This window comes from Dendronephthya gigantea, unplaced genomic scaffold (assembly GCF_004324835.1).
Source record: "Dendronephthya gigantea isolate DGI-Jeju-01 unplaced genomic scaffold, DenGig_1.0 000747F, whole genome shotgun sequence".
Classification (NCBI taxonomy): Eukaryota; Metazoa; Cnidaria; class Anthozoa; order Malacalcyonacea; family Nephtheidae; genus Dendronephthya; species Dendronephthya gigantea.
In genome coordinates this window covers 4573-25003 of record NW_021163757.1, presented here as the reverse complement: position 1 = coordinate 25003, position 20431 = coordinate 4573, and the positions used below count along the sequence as shown (strand labels likewise).

The window sequence follows — 20431 nt, the reverse complement described above, 5'->3', positions numbered from 1 at the left end:
CTGTAACCATACCAGCAATCCTATTATTAAGACTTTCTCTGTCTTCATTCATACAGTTGCTACGTACCATTGAGAATCTAAACAGGGTTACTGATCACGCACCAAAAGTCGACAAGTGGAAGAGAAATGTTGATGAAAACGTTGAAGGAGGAACCAGAAAGCAAACACGCAACGCTGCTAAAGTCAATACAAGGATAGCGATGTTTCCTGAAACTGAGAACACCAGTTATTATGGTGAATTGACTGATGAAAACGAAATGTCACAGAAAAGCAGTCATGTTCAATACGAGCATAAGAAATCAGTTTTAAACACTCGTCCTTGGGTCAATAAACCTATGGAAGAATTAACAAACTTCACCTCCGATGATCGCAATGGTAAACTTCGTATGTTATTAAAACACTTCATTATATTTTGTTACAACGGCACTCACAGTCAGAGTTCAGGAAATATATATGAAATTTCCAACCATGTTTAACCTTACGATTGTTCTTGCGCGTTATACGTTATGCTGATCTTCAATAAAAATTTCCTTTTTTGCTTAGAAGAGAGAAGCGTTGATTCTCTGGAGAACAGTCGGGAGAAAACGCCGACAGAGACTAATGCTGCAAATATGTCTGATGCCTCGGACGAAACGTCTTGCTCTAAAACTGACTTTACAGATACGAAACTCAATGGTGATTCAGAGGGACATAAGGATACACAGGAGGATATTCAAAGCCGGAGAAGTAGCGAATCAAGCCGTCCTATCAACATATCGGAGTCACGCGTAAAGAAGTCGGAGCCGTCTGAAACTATCGGAGCTGATAGGTACGTCATTTTAAAGAGTAGCTTAATTGAATTGCATTTGACGTGACCAAAATGCAGCGTATAAACCCAGCTGTTGTCGATTGAGGAAAATTATCAGGATGATCGAAAAGTTAGTGTAAATCTGCTTTCTTTGTTATAGATTTAAGCTATCACTAACGCCTGAAGACGTATTAAATATCTCCAGAGAAAAATTGACAGAAATTTTGATGGGAACAGCGACCCCAACTGTCGCTAAGACCAGGTTTGTAATTTGGCATAATTTCTTCTTGTTAATAATAGTCTTCAACTCTTAAGATATCAGTATAGGATTAAATTTTTCAGCGACATCTGTGAAAACAGGAGGCCAGTCTACGTTGTACACCAGCCAGTCTTCAATCTTAAAAAGGTCGATGGTACTACGTTTGTTTCTTTATTTTAGAAGTCGCGATAAAACCCCCCAGAAACAAGAAGAGTTGCGAGAGTGGATGGCGAAGAAGAGAAAACTACGACATAAAGAATGGAGTCAGAAACTGGATGAAAAGAGAGAGACAGAGTTCAAACCATTCCAGAGTAAAATACAGAAAGAGAAAGTGAGTCTGCATGATGGTTTATATATCAAATTTAATTTTCCATGCAGGCTTGTGTTTGGTTTAACTGAGTCGATTTTCAGGTCCAGCTATCGTCAAAGAAACTTAAAAAGTGCGAAAAAGAAAGGGAAGATAACCGAAGGTATTATATATATCTTCTTTCAAACTCTCTTGTATCATTGTTCGTCAAACTCTGTCGGACGATTTTTGTTCATTCACTGCATGTTATACTAACAAGATTGAACTAAAAGACCTTGAACCTTGTATATCAAGGTGCAATGCAGTTATTATTACGAATTGATTGACATACTCAAACTCTTTTTTTTCTTAAGAACCCAAAAGAAGGAACATGTCGATGAGAGATTGCTGTCCGCTTACGATCTCATGAATGAAATGGTTGCAGAGCACGCACCAAAAAGAGCTCCTTTAATCACTCAAAATTCTGTGACAAATTCCCAGCGTAAAACCGGCAAGAAAACAACTCGGGTGAAGGCAAACAATCGCTACAAGGAGAACAGAAATCTCGACCATAAAAAAGGAAGAAAGATACCAACTGAGAAAACAAACTGGAAATCAACGAGAGAACTTTCTAACACTCGAACCATTCCTAGTCAGGCTGGCTTGACAAGGTTAAACAGTTCAGTGAATACGGAGCTTAGCGTGCAAAACAGTGATTTGCCAGAGTATGCATATGATGTTGAGGAGTCTGCAAGACAGTTTGTCACAAGGAAAAGTTACGAAAGTTACCAAAAAAAGATGTCAGCGAGTTTTGATTTTAACCAGAGTATATCATCAATACATGGGGGTAGATTCCAACATTCCTTAGATCCACGTGTTGATGAATTGCTCGAAGATGTGTCTCTGGGTGACCCCCTTGATTTCCAGAGATTAGATAATATTGATAGTCTGCTCAGTGGAGATAGCGAACTACGAGATTTGTTAAATGATGTCATAGAAAACAAACAAAGTCGTCGTAGTTTGTTGGAAACCGACGGAAACCGAAGGAACTCGATGGAAGGCAGATGGAGGGATCCAAGCCCGTTTGACGAAAAGAGAATAATGTTGGATACTTTCAAAGTAGATCGAATGAACAAGGCGAAAGATTCACATGAGAAACTTCCCGGAATTTTATCAGGTATGCGTATATATGCCTTCGTTCAGGATACAAAATTTCTCAAGTCAATCAATGTAAACAGCAACCTCGAGGGACAATTTTGAATGTTGCAAAATTTGGACTTCTAATCACCAAAATAGTAATTGGGATTCTATCTCCTTCAACTGACATCACATTTTTTTCATTTTTTTATAAGTGAATGAAGAGGACAACTTAGAAATGTCTGATGAAGTCGCTGCACTTTTGGTATGTCCCCAAGCAACGTTTTGTGGTTAACGTCCACGTGTATTAGTACAGTTTACCTGATATTGTTGACCTATGCGGTTTTATATATTTATTCAGGCGGAAGCCAAAGCAGCAATTGGGGATGATTTTTCAGGAACAAGCGAAGTTGGAGATATTGATTGGAATGAAGTTGACGCGGTGTTAGAACAAAATAATTGATTTAGAAGACAGTAAAGTTTATGCGTCTGTTACTTCTGTTTACATCTCCAAATGTAACGTTGTAAAAATAACTGGAGTTGCATGATCACATAGAAAATTGACTTTTTCGTGTGTTAAGTCCATTTGCCGCCACTTGAACTACTGTACTATTGTAAATGCGTGAAGGGTGTCAGTTTTAAAAATACGGGAACTATTTATTAATAAATATTTATATTTGAAATATTATATTGTTTCTATGCATTATTTTTATCCAGAAATCCTCCTGAACGTTCTCCTATAAATTGCGCTTGAGATCCTAATATGTATTCAAAGCTTCATTGATTGTTGCTACTGAATGCAACCACTGCCTTTATAGACTGTGTGTTATGTGAGAATGATGTTGTGGTTTTCTCAGCTTTCCTATCTTAGGCACCGCTTTATTACACAGCTGTACAGGACACAATAAGCACGAAAAATACATGCAATTGTGTCCACAATGCAGTAAGCCCGTTAATTTCTATTAACTGCGCACGACAAAATACAAACTTACATTGGATGAATGATTGCATCATATTGTAGCACTCTTGAAATACGCGACCAGACATAAATTTTGGTTAAGCAGATCTTGAACATTGTCCCAGCATTTCTTGTGTTGTTCCTCAAGTCTTTTTGCGCGTTCGATTAAACTACTCTCCGAAGAAATAATATCTCCGTGAAGCTGCAATGAAGAATTACAGAGGTGTTAGCGTTTCTGATTTTCGCAATGTTGGATAGGATTCGCATTGCAAACAAATTATCACTTTCATGCAACATGGCGGCAGTGATGTCAGCGGCATTCCATCTAAAGTTGTTCACCACATATCACAAAACTCTTACAGCACAATTGATTTATTCATCTAAAAACTGTCGTATCTGAGCCTCAAGAGTACTGTGTGTATAAATAAACCATTCAAGCTATACCTTGAGAAATAAGGCCATATAACCTTGTATTAATTCAAAGTCGTTCCGTAACTCTAACTGAGTGATTAGAAATTCCATCATATTCTCCATTAAGACGACATCCCCTCCTGCACCTGGCGCCAAACAACGAAACTCAGCGTCAATGGCCGATGGTCCCAGTTCCTTTAACTTGCGTGACAGCTGCTGGTCTGAAATATCAAGGTACATCAATATTGCTTCAATTTATTGCATACATTTCTCTACCATGTACTTAACATTAAAATTACTGACGCAAATCACGACATGGACGTCAGAAAGTTTTACTTACAATCCTGTCTAGCGCGACACTCGACAAGTAGCTGCTGGAATTCAGAATATTCCGTAAAGTTTGTGATATGACGCATCTTAGACGGAGCCTAGGACAAGTGATTGTTAATGATAATTAACTTAATATCAGTGTTTTCGTTAAGAAGAGGATTATATAGGCATTTCCTGATGAATATTTTTCGCCTACGGTGTGTATTATAATGCTTTGATTTTAATCAGTCAAATACAAGTACAGTCGATGTACATATATGACAACAGACTTTATCCTACCGCTGTTTCTGTGTCGTCTTTCCCAACATCAAATTTCAAGTCAACCCCAGGAATTGTTGGAAGGAAAAATGGCGCTGATTTAGGAGCTTTTGGCGGTTCTTTTGGTTTGTTACGTTGCTATGAAAAGAAATTTAGATTCATTGAGTTCTCGGGGGCAAAATACATAATGAACTCAGCTGAGAAGTTGCATATATCCAATTGGTTAAAACAACCAATTAATAAAGTTAAATCGACATCACGATTTTGATCCTTTGTGATCCCAAATGATTCCTTACTTTGATCACATCAAGATTCAACAGAGTTCTCCATCGAGATTCCGGAAGTAAAGACAACGTGATGAGTTCAGAAGAGATTTGATCTGGTGATTTGTATTTTTCATCTGTTATCATTTCTTCTTCCATCACAGTTTCTTCATCCGAGTTTTCAATGAATTTTGAATCTTCATCCTCGTCTAAACATAATTATTAGAGTTGTTCGTTTTATGGCGATTGAATGAAAAATATCAGCCAGTTTTACATACAGTTTATTTTTTTTACTGTTCAGGTTTATTCACAATAGATAGTGTTCAGACTTACCGTCTTCGCCGAAACTGGTTTTTGCTGATGGTAAGTCAACAAATGATGGTTGAAAATCCGCAGGAAGTGGAATGATTGAAGCGTTTGAATAGAGTGCTTTGTTCGCCCTGTACAAAAATTAATGCCATTGTAAAAAATTACAATATGTGTTTCAGGATATTCCTAATAATTTCCCCCCAAAAAAGAAAAGTTGTCACGCACTGCTTTTAGTAGTCCATGCTGTGTGAAAATCGTGCGAGCCAATATTCTAATTTTGCCTACCATAAATATATTCCAACATCATCAACATGGGCAGTTGCAAGAAAATCTCCAACAGGCGATATTGATAAGCTTGTCGCAGGTGATTCCACAAGGAAGCAATCTAAAATACTTGAAGTAAAATATCGTTGAGTAATTTGTAACCCATCTTGACATCCATAAATTATGATAAATATTTATCTCTGTAGAAAGGTATTTACCGTCCAGAAGGCAAATCCCATGTTCGAATAGTTGAGTCCAGAGAACACGTGATTAACCATCTTGCATCGGGGCTGAATGCCTAAGAAAGATATCTCGTTCCTATTAACCTTATATTAACCCACAATTTTGCCTGGAACACTCGCTTCATTTAATTGTAAGCTAACCGCCATGCGTCTTTTGAAGTGGTTCCCAGGAAATACGGGTGTATTTAGACGTTGCTTTTACCGGCCTGACTTATCGAACGCAGAAAATACGACATCAAAATCTCAACATAAATACAACAGTTTAAATCTAAGTGCATTATTTCTGAGAAAAAGTACAATAATTGCTTGAAAGCAATTTGGATTGAAAACATAATACACAAGACGTAAATAAAACCATGTCAGCTTACCACATCAGTTATTCGGTTTCGATGACCTGAAAACTGACGTACAACTCTCTTGATATCAGTGTCAACAATTTTAATAGTGAAATCATCCAATGCGACAGCCATTAGTGCGCTAAAACATGAAGTGGGAAAGATACATTTACGGTGCTTATGATTTGGGAAATTCTAATTTGCAGGACATTTACTATATCAAATAAGTATAAATACAGGAAAAATTCAGGTGAGAATGAACTCTAAGTGGCATTCGGTTGACGGATGATAACATTTGACGTAATCTTACCTCTCCCTGTGCAAAACTATCTGAGAAACACCAACGTCGAGTCTCAACGTCGCCTGAAGACACTTTGATTTAAAATGCCAGAACTAAAAAGTTTGTTTTTAAAAAATGTTGATCTTCTTTTCAAATTCTTCCTTTTGCACCCGTCAGGGTAAGTTAGAAACGAGGTGAATGTTTATTCACTTAAGAAGGAAATTCTGCTTTTAAATAGCGAAATCTTTTTTCCTTCTATAAAGCAGTAATTCTAGTCAATGTCGTGCTATAGAGACGTAGTATCATGGTATCAAAAACATTTCTACACTACCTTCACTGATTTATCAGATGATGCTGTTATAATCTGTTGATTAAGACCATCGATCACAACGCCACGAACGATTCCTTCGTGGGCTAAACAAAACAATATACGTTTCAATAACAATGCACAAACAAAACATTACCATGCTGTAGCTAGTGTTACACATACTGTACCTTTGCCTTGTCCTAAGGAGCCACGATGTAGTCCTGACTGAATGTTGTAAATATCAACATGTCCAGAAGAATGGCCAATGATTGTGAAATTTCCACACGAACTTATTGTTGCGCACTAAAAAAATGAAAAGCTCAAGTCATGGAAAAATTGCAATATATATTATACCAAACTCATGAGTATGTATATATATCGCATGTATATTACTAATTCTTTAGAGCTTGTTAAAGTCCTTTAAGAGAAGTTTGAGAGTTTACTATAAATAAAAAAAGACGAGGGAAAAAATTCATGTTTAAAATACAAGCTTGTTTGAGGGAAGACGTTAACCTCTCAACCCTCCCCACCCAAATAAGCCCTCAACCCTCCCCCCTCCCAAATAAGACTTCAAATGGCGGATAATTCTCACCAGTGCAACAGAATCGTTTACTTCATGTTTTGGTTCAAGAGAATGCTTTCCAATACATTTATTTTGAAAATTCCACGTGCGGACTTGAGAAGTTCCATAATGACAGGTCACGATTCCATCCCAGTCTCCTTGTCGTGTTTCTTCTACAAAAGATTCAAGACATATTGATGGCGAATTTGGTCATTTCTTGACTTTTGTAGAAAGTACGCATACAGATAATCATTTCTACAAGATATAGTAACAACTTGTTATTTTAATCCATATTATGTGCGAATAAGCAACAAAACATTAACGACGTTTTCCTCCGCCCTTGGGTCGAATCTTATTTCCACATTTAACGGGCAAAATAAAAAAAAATTCATTCCATTGTTGAAAAAGATGTTTTGCATCTTTGCCCATTAGTTCGTGAGTGGAAGACTTAAATCCACTCCATTTAAGGTGGTTCTGGAGATCTCTCTTAAAGCATGTCTGGTAAAATGTCTAACGGAATGTGTGATCCTTACCGGAGGCAAAATCAGTTACTATTGGTAACTTGAGGTTTTCCATTTTCACTCCGAGATTCTTTGATTTTTTAAGAAATGAACCTACAATGAAAACATTGAACTATACTTAACAGATTTATCAGCGTTTTCATAACTGACAACTACAGATCAATTGATATGTTTTGTTAGATTAATTTGGCAAAAAATCTTACGATTCTTTATGATAACAAAGACTGATCCGACCTTAAAACTTGAAATTTGATAAAATACAGAAAATGTGATTTAGTAAAAGCAAAAATGGCGAAAATACTGTGGGTACCTTGCGATAGTTCACAGTTTTGTGAATCACGAATCGTTGATGTTATTCTTAAACTTCTGTCTTGACCTTAGAATAAATCGATTAGAATATATCTACATGAGATTTTAAAGACATTACGATATATCTACATGACGTTTGAGGTTTTGATGTTTTAATTCGTAACGAACGTTTTATAAACTGCCAGCAGCGGTCATTTTGACACTTGAACATATTTCGGCCCTAATTGGTATTCGCCGTATTTTTTGTTACATTTTGACCCTTCCGTTTAACTGGGTTGGGTTCCCCCGCCCCAAAATCCTAAACGTCGAAGTGCTGTACGTTGTATATTACGTAATTACGATCTGGTTTAATTCTGGTCAGACATTTAAATAATTTGATTTGCACTGACATTTTACATCATTTTCTATCATAAATAAGTAATTCACAGTATAGCAAGTGAATTACCTGCACTAAGTATTGTATGACCACGTGAACCATGAAAGCGTATCCTAGAAGGAGGTCCACTGTGACCACAGCGGGATTTAAGAACACGACCACTACCATCTGGTTGATCAAATATCCACATCTAGGTACACATACAACATACATGTACTTCTGTGTGAACAAAGCTCTTTGCCAAGATACACATTGTATTGTTTGGATAAAAGAAAATTGCATCATTCATTTTAGCCGTCTCTGCACTCTCTGCAGATTTGTTAAATTAATCTTTAAAGAGAATTCATGAAGGTTATTGCAGGGACCTATAATCTCTGGTGGTCTTATCTGGTGCATGCACAGACTATAGATGAAGTAGTTTACTCACTTTTAAAGAATTATCCGGACTAGTGGATATGAGGAGTGGTTGAGATTGAAGAAATCTTATTGCAGTTATACTTCCATCATGAGCATGACGTAATGTACTGGATAAGCATCTTTCTTCTAAATTCCAGAGAGCAATATGTCCCAATGCACTGCCTGTTGCCATGATAGCTTGACTATCTGAATAAATACACAGATTTATATCAAGGCATGGAAAATAGTGTGGCACTTTAAAAGATGGGCATATCAAAATGTTGTCACCTTATTCTGTCAGATTGTACATGACAACAGCAAAATAAGTTACTATGGCATGACCTTAAACATTAAAAACATGTGGCCAAAAACAATCAAGGCCTGGCAGTAACTGCACAAACTAACCTGTCCTAAAACTGATGGCAGTAACTGCTCCCCAGTCTTGCATGAAACTCATCACGGTTTCATCAAACTTTAAATTGTGAAGAATGATCTTGCCATTTTGTAATCCAACTGCAACCACATCAACAACTGGAGCCTACATTAAATACAACACAGTGTACATGGTACTTAAATTATTTGTCCATATTCTTAATTATAAATGACACATTATTCTTTAATATATGGTACCCTGGCCTAAACCAAAGTAATCTTATAGACAGTTATAGTAATAATGATAATAGAAAGCATCCTGCTTTCCTGCTTTCTTTCGCATCATTCTGTTATACCATTCTGTAATTGTCAAGGAAATTCTCCAGTACTCCAGCACTTAGTTGGTTTCATATCTGTATAGTACTACGCACTACGAACCTGTTCAATTACGGTGATTGGTTGAGACCATCCTGCAAAGGTGTAAATCATTTTGCTGCAACATAAGAAAATGATGAAGGCTGGTAAATTCTCATCTTGCATATCAATAAAATAACCAAAAGAAATTTGTTAATTACCTGGTCTTGATGTTCCAAAGCTGCATTGAACCCTGCTTGCTGCCCAAAAGTATCTTGTTCAGATACGTACTTGGATGCATTATGGTTGTTATGTCAAATGATGATGCATCAAACTCAAGTTGCAAATATAACTCTAAATATAAATTTGAATATAGGGCTGGTATGTATTCATTACACTAGAGTGAGCAAAAGAACCAAGCAGTTATGTATGAAAAAAGTATTTTCAATTTTTTAAACCTGAATATAATTAGATTGATAAAACAGTGAACATTTATAAGATGTAAAATTCTCGACTACTTACCAGCAGATTTTATCTCCCAAATCCGTAGACAGTTATTTTTATCGACAGATAATAAATGATGAGCAAAAGGAAGGAGAAGCTGAACATCACTTTTATGACCAATATATTCATATACCTAGTAAAAAATATTATTAAATATGACATAAAAATTATGTATGTTATATTACATGATATAATTAGATTAGACATATGTGCCTGTCATAACCAACCTGTTTTCCTCTTTTCCATGCTTTGATTTGGTTTCCAGCAGCTGTGATGACCAGCTCACTATGAGTGGTAATACAGTTAATTGCATTACTTTGGGGTGTACCTTGAAATCATAAAAAGTTATACATGTCAGACAATATATACATTTAACTAGTACTATAATAGACAAGAAAGTCGGGTGATTACCCATAGCCTAGAGAAAACTACATGCTAAGACTTTTTTAGACTGATTTATTCTAGCTGTTATAAGTTATGCTGTTATATTGCCCCAGGATTGATCTACCCATTTGATAAAACCCTACATACATAACCATCTTACCAACAAATAACAGGTTTAACTTCTTACACTACAGAGAAAAATAGAAGATACAGAGTTTATTGTTTAAACATCATTCTTATAACAAGGATGTCTGCAATCATAGGCAGTCATAGACATACTTAAAAAGTCCGAGAAAATTTGATCTGGCGTGGCTGACCCATTGATAAACTGGTAGTCTAGGCAGCCGACCGTGTTTATATTTCTAGACAGATTATTACGAGAGAACGTGACTATTTGAGTACGCTCTCATTTTATATTGGTTTATAAATACAGTTATTACTAACATTATAGAGGTGGAAAGATCTTCCTACAACAGTGGCAATAAAATGTTCACTCCCTAGAGCTTGCAAAGCAAATGGCACACCATTTGAGATGTAGCCCAGCGCTCTAAATGGCGAAAACAGTTGACTGCCTGCAATATGCATTCCTTTAGAAGACGCCATATTGAAACATACGCACTTCCACACGTGCACTTCTCGTAATAATTATTAGGTGTTCACCCGGGGGTATATCGTAGTTCGACGACGTCATTTTCGACATGTCTGCAGCTTTTTTGTTAAATTTTCTGTTGTGAGTTTACAAAAAAATACCAACTAAAAGCCTGGAAATTTACCTTTGGGTTTTAAGTCGAGGTATTATGTAATATGATAGGAATATCACAGCTCTAAATTTCGAATGGATAGGGTGACTTTTTGTTTGTTCACAATTCTTTCACCCCCCGTACATGCAGAGCGTTCTTCGTTCCCAATATACTTAAATGGTTGCGTTGACAGGAAGTGATTTCGCAATACATTGTCTTTGTCTCATTTATTTTGACAAGGAAGGACACCGGTTAGATAGCGTTTGCCTTTACAGCACCTGTATTTGCTTGTGTTGCCACAAAATACTCCGCTGTATCAAAAAGACGATGATTTATAACGTGCGGTGAAAGCTTTTCAACTGTAATAAAACCTAAACCTCTGTCGATTCGTGCTGAGAGAATTTTGAGGTCCATAGTGATAGTATTTGTACTACATTATAATTGGATGCAGTGTGCTCATTGTTTGTTCAGAGTGCGCACTTATAACAACAGTTTTATACCGAAGAAATCGCAAGATCTTACTTGGGTATGATGTTATTAAATCAGTCATTAAAGGTCATAGCTCTAACGACTTTATTTTGGTTCTCTGCCATGGTATTAATGTTCATGTCGCATGATGATTTTACACGGAACTCGTTAGAAATGCTCAATGCTCCATTGTATCGCAATGATGACTATAAATTCATGCACAAGGTCGGTGTTGAGCCTTTAAAGCCTATAAATCACGATATAAAATATCCCTGGCAGCAAGGAAGTCTAAATATTTCAAGACAGTATAAAAAGAATTCAGGATATTTATCAAGTTTATCAAAGAAAGTAGGAAAACTAATACACGGGAATCACAGACCTGTATACGATAATAGCAAACTCAAAGAAACAGATCCATATGCTTTAGGCGCTATGGGCAAAGCAGCTTATCTTGTTTCAGAGGAAGATAAAAAATTAGCACAAGACCGTTTCTCTGATCACTCATTCAATTGGGTTTTAAGTGATAAAATTTCACTGGATCGAACCTTAGATGACTATCGTGGCTCAAGGTAAGTTTTATTTTAGATTAGTCTTAAATACCTTACTAAAAGTAAAATCGATACTTCTACAATTGTGAATTTTCGATAAAGATATTGTAAATAAAAGTTAATTGCGTGACATTGTACACATGTATTAATGTGTATTTCAAGATTTGTCAGACAGCCCGTGTATGTGATGATTGTTTTTAATTCAACATTGCTTCCGGTTTGTCATAGCTCTTGTGTAAATGACAGTCTATATTGTTTCACCCGGTATTTCACTAGTATTTGTAATTTATGTACCAAAATATCCTTCAATTTAACAGCTATAACAACGTTTTTAAAATTCATTGTGTAATACAGCACTTAGTTCTTTGCTTGGACCTCCTCCCCCTTTAACAATGGAACAAAATTCTCTATCCTATTTAAATTACTGCAATTAAAATAGGGAATTATTGGTCACTAGTGTAATTTAGGAAATTGCCTAAAAATTACGCTTCCCCAAAATTCTGCTACCTTGCCTTCCCTATTGTATATAAAGAACTTTCAGGGTGCTTTAAAACATGAAAATGTGATAGTTTTCTGGAGACCAGAAGTGAGTATAATTTCAGTGATGAGAATTATTGTGATGTACATGTAACTTGTGTATGTTTACAGATGTAAAGCAAAGCATAACAACTACCCAGAAAAGTTACCGACAACAAGTGTGATCATATGTTTTCATAAAGAGCGACTCTCTGTATTACTACGTACAATACACAGTGTTATCAATAGAACTCCACCAGAATTATTGGCTGAAGTTATTGTTGTTGATGATTTCAGTGAAGATGGTTAGTCTATGTATATAGTTTCATAGTCCAAACACAATTGTAGTGGAATTTTTCATAATTCCTGGCTTAAATTTAGAATGGATATGATTTTCAGTGGCAAATTAAAACAATCAAAATAAAATCAAAAACAATCAATGAAAAATCAAAATTCGATGTCATAATTAGACATCGGTGGTCTTGCTGATGCAGCAATCTCATAACAGTACTTGTGTAAACCTTTAATTGCATTTCTCTTTGAGTTTTAATGATTATAGCTTAGTGATCAGTGTAAGGGTTGTCATGTACAACTCAAATAATTTTAATTCTGTTAATAGATCGCCTTTCTGCACCTCTTGATGATGGTGTAAGGAACTTGCCTAAGGTGAAAGTTTTGAGGAACACAAAACGCGAAGGTCTTGTGCGAGCCCGATTACGAGGCGCAAATGAGGCTACAGGGGATGTCCTGACATTTCTTGACTCACATTGTGAAGCCACACCAGGCTGGGCTGAACCATTATTAGCACGCATTAAAGAAGACACCAGAAATGTTGTATGTCCTGCAATTGAGGTCCTCAATGCTGATACGTTTGCCTATCAAGCTTCATCAAATGCTGAACAGAGAGGAGGATTTAACTGGGATCTTTTCTTTAAATGGAAAGGCATACCTCCAGCAGAACAGAAACTAAGAAAAGATGATACCGATCCAATACGGTAGTTGTAGATATTGTTTAATTAGTTAGTGAGAAATATATTACTATACTTGCCATTTTAACCTTTCCAATCTTTCAGCTCTTTCACTTCACCAATACTCGTTTCTCAAGTATAGTAAAGAATCAATAAAAAATTGTTTATCCACCATGCCTTCGAGAAGTGATTTGTTTAGTAATCTTCTCTTGTTCACTTTAAAATTCCCCCCCCCAGAAATACTTGATAAATACAATAATTGATGACACCCCCAACCCCCCTAACTTTGATTTAACTCGGACCCATTTCTAACAATAACAGTTGTCCACAGCCCAGATTCATTTTGAACCATTCATTTCCTGATTTCATATCATGCTGTTTTACAGTACTCCAACTATGGCTGGAGGATTGTTTTCCATAGACAGAAAATATTTCTTTCATATTGGATCTTACGATGAAGAAATGGATATCTGGGGTGGTGAAAACCTGGAACTCTCATTCCGTGTAGGTTCAACTTTTTTGCATCAGTGTTCAGAAGAAACTTTAAATGTTCAACAATGTCAAAGGAGCATTCATTTGTTATCATGAGAGACATTCGATAAACTAATAGTAAAGTTTTTTTAAAAAGACACAACTTTTAGAGAATTTCTTCATTTGGGGGCCATACTCTAAATCCCAACTTTGTTTCAGGTATGGATGTGTGGAGGAAGACTGGAAATCATTCCTTGTTCACGAGTTGGGCACGTGTTTCGTAAAGTAACAAGTCCATACAAATTCCCAAATGGCGTGGATAAAACATTAAGTAAGAACTTTAATCGTCTGGCAGAGGTGTGGATGGATGAATATAAAGAGTTGTACTATAATAAGAAACCGCAGAATCGCCATCGAGATTTTGGCGATATCACTGAAAGAAAGAAACTACGAGAGAGATTAAAGTGTCATTCGTTCAAGTGGTATTTAGACAATGTTTATCCTGATATCAGAATGCCTGAACTCAACCCACCAGCGCAAGGGGAGGTATACACATTTTATCAACTTACGTATCTTTCACTATTCCTTTTAAGGAAATAAACCCAGAGAGAAAAACAGAGTATTCTTGTTGTGTCGGGATATGTAGCTACATTTAAAACCCTTGCCTTCGACTAAATCAGCTTTGATTCATCTAAATAAGGAAAACGTTTTCACCTTCTTCTGCTTTATATAGGTTCGTAATCCCGAAAGTAGTTTATGTCTGGATTCTCTTGGAATGAAATCAGGAAATAAGTTAGGTTTATACGGTTGCCATGGTCAAGGAAATAACCAGGTATACAATAAATACTCTTACACAAACGTGCTCCTTACAACATTTTAACTCACTTTTTGTAATATGTGTGTAGTATTTCGTGTTCTCTTCACACGGCGAAATCCTGTGGGAAAGCGAGAATTGTGTCGATAATTCAAAGTATGAACCTGGCGCCACCGTTGATCTCATTCCTTGTCATGGTATGGAAGGAAATCAAAAATGGACTCATGACCGAAAATCTGTATGTATTTGATAGATTTCCCTGTCTTGATTTTCAATTCCTACCGCAGTTTTTTAAAACCAATCAAATATCGATTAATGTTTTTGTTTGTATGTAAGTTGTCACTAAAGTTGCTAGTCTGTTGTAACATGATCGTTTCAAAACGGGAAAGAGAAAAACATGGAACAATGTGGGATGTTTGTAAAATCTCACAAAATAGACGTGTTTGTATAATTCTCAAACAAATCAGAAACATGTAAAACGTACTTATTTCTAACTCTATTGTGCTTTTAAAATGCAACGAATGCAACAAATTGAGAGGAGTCAATTGTTACACATACAAACACCATTAGCTTGTTGTGGTAATCCTAGGGATTACCTAATCCTACGTATTACCTAATCCTATTTCAAGGTCGGCATGCAAAACCTCTCTGCTCTTATCATAATATTTTTTATTCTTTTACGTATTTCAGGGCACAATCAAACACGACGTCAGTGGCCAATGTCTCGATCGTGGTCCTTCAATGGATTCACAAAATCCCGTAGTGAATCCTTGTAATGGAAGTCCTTCACAAGTTTGGGTTTTCTCAAGATATAAAACTGAATAAACTTAATTGAAAGTAATACGGACGATTCTTTAATTTTGGATTATTGTATATTTAAATGAATTTTGTAGTATTGGTATATATACATGCGTTAAATACATAAAGATTTTCTATTAGGTTCCGATGTATATGTGTTATCTGATTTAACAAACAATCGTTTCAGAAAACTCTCCTGACAAAGGCTCTCAAAACGTCGAGTGTGTGTTTTTGTCAGCTATATTAGGAGTGTATTTGTCAGCTATATTAGTCAGTTGTTATACCACATTTAATGCAAAGTCATAACTTATAAGGATTCATGTTCATAAAGAAATAATCGTTATCCAACGAATCAGTGATGTCCACCCTCTGCACACTCTCTCCCCCCCTGGAACCGGATTTACCAAAACTGGGCGAAGGCTAAACCAAGGAAAAATTAGTTTGCGTTTTTAAAAGTGTTCGTAGTTTGGTATAAAACCTGCCTAAACATACTGGTTTAAAGGTTTCACTACAGCAGATGCCAGTCTTCTTCTTTCTCTCATTCCAGGCAGTTCTACCCAAAATGTATTTCCAATTGTCAGACATTCTATCGAGCTGAGATATCCCAGCTCCTGATTCCATCCACCCATAACATAAACGATGCCATCGACAATAACAGCCGAGCTCCCGTATCTGTTGTACAACATTGACGGCAGAAACTTACTATTTCCGCTCACAGTTTCATACATTATGACGCTGTTTAAAACACGATCATTCTTATCCGCCCCGCCGATTACGATGATATTATTGCCCCATGTCACTGTGGACATCCCAGAAACACGATAAGGTAACGATTCGCATCGCTTGCGTTCTTTCTGAGCAATATCGTAAGACATTACAGTGTTAGTGGAATCTGCACTCAAACCTGTGTGTGTTCCTCCCAAAACGAACAGTAAATCATCAACAAGTTCTGCGCTGTGGTTTCGTCTTGCCTGGTTCATTTTAAATATCCGCTTTGAAGTGTAGGGTGGAAAAAGAGAAGTCTCATGGATTGCGTTTGATGTTTTGTTCTCAGTAGAGTTCATTCCCCCAATTGTGATCAGTTTATCTTTGTAAATTACGACACAATGACTAGACAAACTGGCTGGGAGTTTACCATCGAACAATCTCCACTGCAAAGGCTGCTGGTCCATCGATAAGATCTCTATACTCTCAATGCAAACACGACCATCATACCCACCTGTCACGATCACATCGTTGTTGTAGACACACGATGCTGACTCTACCCTCGGGTGATTCATACAGGCCAGCTGAGCGGATTTTCCTTCTGTCATATTGATGATTTCTACTGTATTTAATATTGTGTCTCTTCCTGGAGCGTTCCAACCACCATGATGATAACCTCTGTTTTATCAATTGCTGGAAGTACTCCATTTCCATTTTCCGGAGGTTGTGGTCTAATGTTTCTGTTGGGCCCTTGTAACAACTGGTTTAACAAGTCGGTCACTGTCTGAAACTGTTGCCTCATTTCATCTTTGAACGCCACTTGATCTCTTTTAATTTCTGCTTGTGCTTGTTTAACCTGGTTAACATTTTCCTAGATGGTGGATTAAATTGGGAATTAACATCGCATGGAATTGTACTTCAACAGAAATTTACATGCAATTTTAGATCAAGTAAATATATATAACAAAATATCTGGTTGAGACAAAGATCATGAGAAAATAAAATCTACATTTTCTTCAGAGAATTGCGGCAAGCAGCCACGCATGTTTTAGTGGAAAATCTTGTATAATACCATTACCAACTGCACTTACATTTAACTGGTCTACTTTACCATTTATCACATCGTGTTTCCTTTCTATCTCTGTTATTTGGACTTTCATTCGTTCAAGTTCAATATTTGTTTGATTCTGCCTGGCTCGAATTTGTTCTTGATTTTCCCTCATCAAATCTATTCCTACTCTATTTTTTCCTGACGTCTTTTGGCATAGTTGCAGTCGTGACATTTTGGCTCTTCAGCAGTTTCACATGTTTTCCTTTCACCACTATTTCGGACGTCCAGGGTTTCGGGATTTTCGCCGTGTGCTCGGCAATCTTGATTGTTTTTATCTTTTCTATTGACCACCATTCCACATCTGTCGCATATAACTGGTTTGAAGTCGCATTTTTTTATGTGGTTTTGCAAATTTTCAAGCCGAATATAATCAAAACACCCACGGTCCTTGTAATCACAGTTAATCTTGAGGTTTGATAAAAAATCCATTAAAAATCTTGGTGGATTTTTCAGTATCTCTGGAGTGAGATGTTCGCGGCATTCTGGGCATGTAAGAGAATACTCAAGATGCTTTGATATACATGCGTAACAAAATGGATGTTCTTTATTTTGACAAGCTCTTGGGTTTCTGAGCACGCATTGACAAATAGAGCAAAATAGTCCTGGGTCGACTGGAACTTCAAAACGCCTTTCATCAAAACCTTGTTCATCATTTGGCTCCATTCTACGCCATGGGTTGTGTACCCTATTAGACGAATTTTTAAATATATAGATATTTTACAGTTGTACACTAACATTGTTATATCGTAACCGCAGAGCATGGCTACTTTGTCGTAACAAGTAATGTTAAAAACATATTTAACATGCAATAGACTAAATCAATATTTAAAATCACTGAATTCTCTCGGTTGGTATCAATGGATTTTAACTTTTTACATCTAAAAAATGCACGAAACGAATTAAACTTGCGGTATACTGCGATATTTTTAGGCGAATACAATTTTGCATAGATAAATAACCAATTCGTATCAACTCTTGCACAACATCATCTTATTAAAGCAAAGAAAGGTTGTTACCATTGGGGAATGGGGATGTTTTTAAAGTTAACCTGGGCCTGGGGGCAATCCCCATGCAGACGTAATCCCAGGGGGTATTACCCTCGCTACCCCATTCCCGCCGTTCATCAAAAGTTCTGTAAAGCTGTGATAATAATTTTAAAAGTTTTTTTTCATATTTTGCCTCATCGTCGAACAAAAGAAAAAAAACCATGAGAAGCAGTCCAGCTCCCGATGTTAAAGCTCTCTAGAATGCATCAATACAGAAGTGCTCTTTCACGAAAATCCGCCCACCCTAATGAGAGTGTATTTAAGTAGATATATTTTTCAAGGGAAGCAAACATTGCATGATTTTGCGGTCAGCAAATGAGTGTTGCATATCTCATTAACAAATACCAAAACTTAAGTCATTTAATTTTTCTTTAATCACCAGAAATTCCAAATTTCTGAACTACGTTTCACTTAGACTTCGTGTTTGTGGCCACTACTGCAGCCGGAAATATTATGAACAACAACAATATGTACTTTTCTGATTGCTGTGTGGTGATCGTATTGATAGAATAACCACAAAAGAATACCATGCATCTTACCTAAATAACTAACATACCAGAAATCTTGAGACAACGAAGTTGACCTGTAACTAATATTCTAATAAAATAATGTTCTTTGGGATCTTGAGCAATATCTGATATGACTCCTTTCTTCCCGAGCCGACAAAGAGCGTATTACGAAATCTGGACACCTATTGCATAGAAGCGTCTCGTGACTAGAGGTCGTGATCTCATTATACCCATAATTCCTATATACCTGCATACATAAATAACCTCTCACGATGACGAATGTGACGCCATTTTTGGGGTAATTTTTTTTAATTGTAAGCGCAAGACCTTGTCAGGGCGGCTGTCTTTAATCAGTTCAAGCTTAATTTATTGTTCAAATGGTCTATTGACTCTTAAAAAATGCTTCTTACATTGGTATTATTGTTGGAAAAAATTGAAAGTACCCCAAAAATGGCGGATATTCGTCATCGTGAGAAAGGCTAATTCTATATTTGCTTTTTTACGGTAAATATTTAATAAACTTTACTGCAGAAAAGTTGATCGCATACAAAGTTTTAGTAGACCAAGTAGAACTCGAAATCCCCGAACTTTTGAATACGTTAGCCCTCTCAATATAAGTTGTTTATTAATATCAAGGAGGGTGATAAAATTGTGAATACATGCACGCTATGCTACAAAGCCTGTTTTTGAGTAACACGTTTCCACGCGCGAAGTAACTTTTCGTTTTACATTTGAATGTAATATTAGGTAATGTTATTTAAAAGTATAATAATATGAAAGAATGATATTATAAAGATTTTGTAATGTAACCGTACCTCGAACGCGTTAGCAGGTAACTGAATCAAATATTTATACAATGTATGCTTTAGAAATAAAATAGATAATTTTGAAAAACATTCTCTCTGAAGAACACCTCAGCGACAAAACCATTGCTATAGCTAATATGAGGAGACAATATTGCTCCTTGTACCGAGTCACTAGCTTTGGAAGGAAAGGTAAAAGAGATACTCCTGCGTCCTGCACCGTTGAGGCGTTGACAGTTGAATAATAATCTTCATCTACATATCTACGTGTAATTCTACATGATGACAAATTTGATCACCAGGAGGCGAGCGTTCAAACGTGATTCTAATCACAAGCTATATTTGTCCGGCGTTGAACCCCCGGTTTTATGAGGCCGATCCCAACTGCATGTTTTGTCGTCTTCAAGGTTTATTTTAAGCTAAGTTAAATACTGAAATATGTGCCTAACCCCACTATGTTTCAGTTAGCTCTTCCTAAATGCGTGATCTCGTGCAGAATGAAAATACTTGGGTTAAAAGGTCAATGTGAAAGTTGACGAATATATTTAATAGGCGTCAATGAAGGGCTGGGACGTCAATCTCAGTCGCGAATGAATTCGTGCACGCCATTAGTCATTCACTAGACGTGAGTATTTCAAGTTTGGAGCCCGAATACAAACACAGGGTTGAAACAAGAAAAAGTTTTAGACAAATTTGGCTTCTTTCAAACTTCTTGGCGAGAAGTTGTTGA

The 20431-nt window shown here is 36.5% G+C and overlaps 4 protein-coding genes across 4 annotated transcripts; 2 read left to right on the top strand and 2 right to left on the bottom strand.

Annotated features, from left to right (window-relative positions):
- Positions 1-54: 54 nt before the first annotated feature.
- On the top strand, positions 55-2932 carry LOC114544365. Its single transcript, XM_028563018.1, has 8 exons — positions 55-375; positions 544-808; positions 948-1049; positions 1227-1377; positions 1458-1516; positions 1707-2509; positions 2685-2734; positions 2831-2932. Exons 1-8 carry the CDS (start codon positions 201-203, stop codon positions 2930-2932), a joined length of 1707 nt encoding a protein of 568 aa, XP_028418819.1. The 5' UTR covers positions 55-200.
- A 458-nt stretch (positions 2933-3390) lies between these two features.
- Positions 3391-10798, bottom strand: LOC114544364 (WD repeat-containing protein 36-like). The gene is made up of 24 exons (XM_028563017.1): positions 10649-10798; positions 10365-10392; positions 10048-10148; positions 9839-9953; positions 9538-9670; positions 9401-9455; positions 8996-9128; positions 8622-8797; positions 8264-8384; positions 7820-7885; positions 7522-7602; positions 7019-7161; positions 6615-6729; positions 6451-6533; positions 6150-6232; positions 5873-5981; positions 5481-5560; positions 5284-5391; positions 5023-5129; positions 4723-4898; positions 4448-4564; positions 4179-4266; positions 3872-4059; positions 3391-3629 (listed from the first exon to the last, which is right to left on the bottom strand). Exons 1-24 carry the CDS (start codon positions 10787-10789, stop codon positions 3480-3482), a joined length of 2697 nt encoding a protein of 898 aa, XP_028418818.1. The 5' UTR covers positions 10790-10798; the 3' UTR covers positions 3391-3479.
- Positions 10799-11154: 356 nt separating this feature from the next.
- Positions 11155-15668, top strand: LOC114544362 (polypeptide N-acetylgalactosaminyltransferase 13-like). Its single transcript, XM_028563015.1, has 8 exons — positions 11155-11981; positions 12609-12781; positions 13096-13471; positions 13831-13948; positions 14135-14461; positions 14649-14747; positions 14821-14967; positions 15420-15668. The coding sequence occupies exons 1-8, from the start codon at positions 11473-11475 to the stop codon at positions 15552-15554; spliced, it is 1884 nt and encodes a 627-aa protein (XP_028418816.1). The 5' UTR covers positions 11155-11472; the 3' UTR covers positions 15555-15668.
- Positions 15598-17458, bottom strand: LOC114544363 (kelch-like protein 40b). The gene is made up of 2 exons (XM_028563016.1): positions 17324-17458; positions 15598-17103 (listed from the first exon to the last, which is right to left on the bottom strand). The coding sequence occupies exon 2, from the start codon at positions 16838-16840 to the stop codon at positions 16010-16012; it is 831 nt and encodes a 276-aa protein (XP_028418817.1). The 5' UTR covers positions 16841-17103; positions 17324-17458; the 3' UTR covers positions 15598-16009.
- Positions 17459-20431: the final 2973 nt, after the last annotated feature.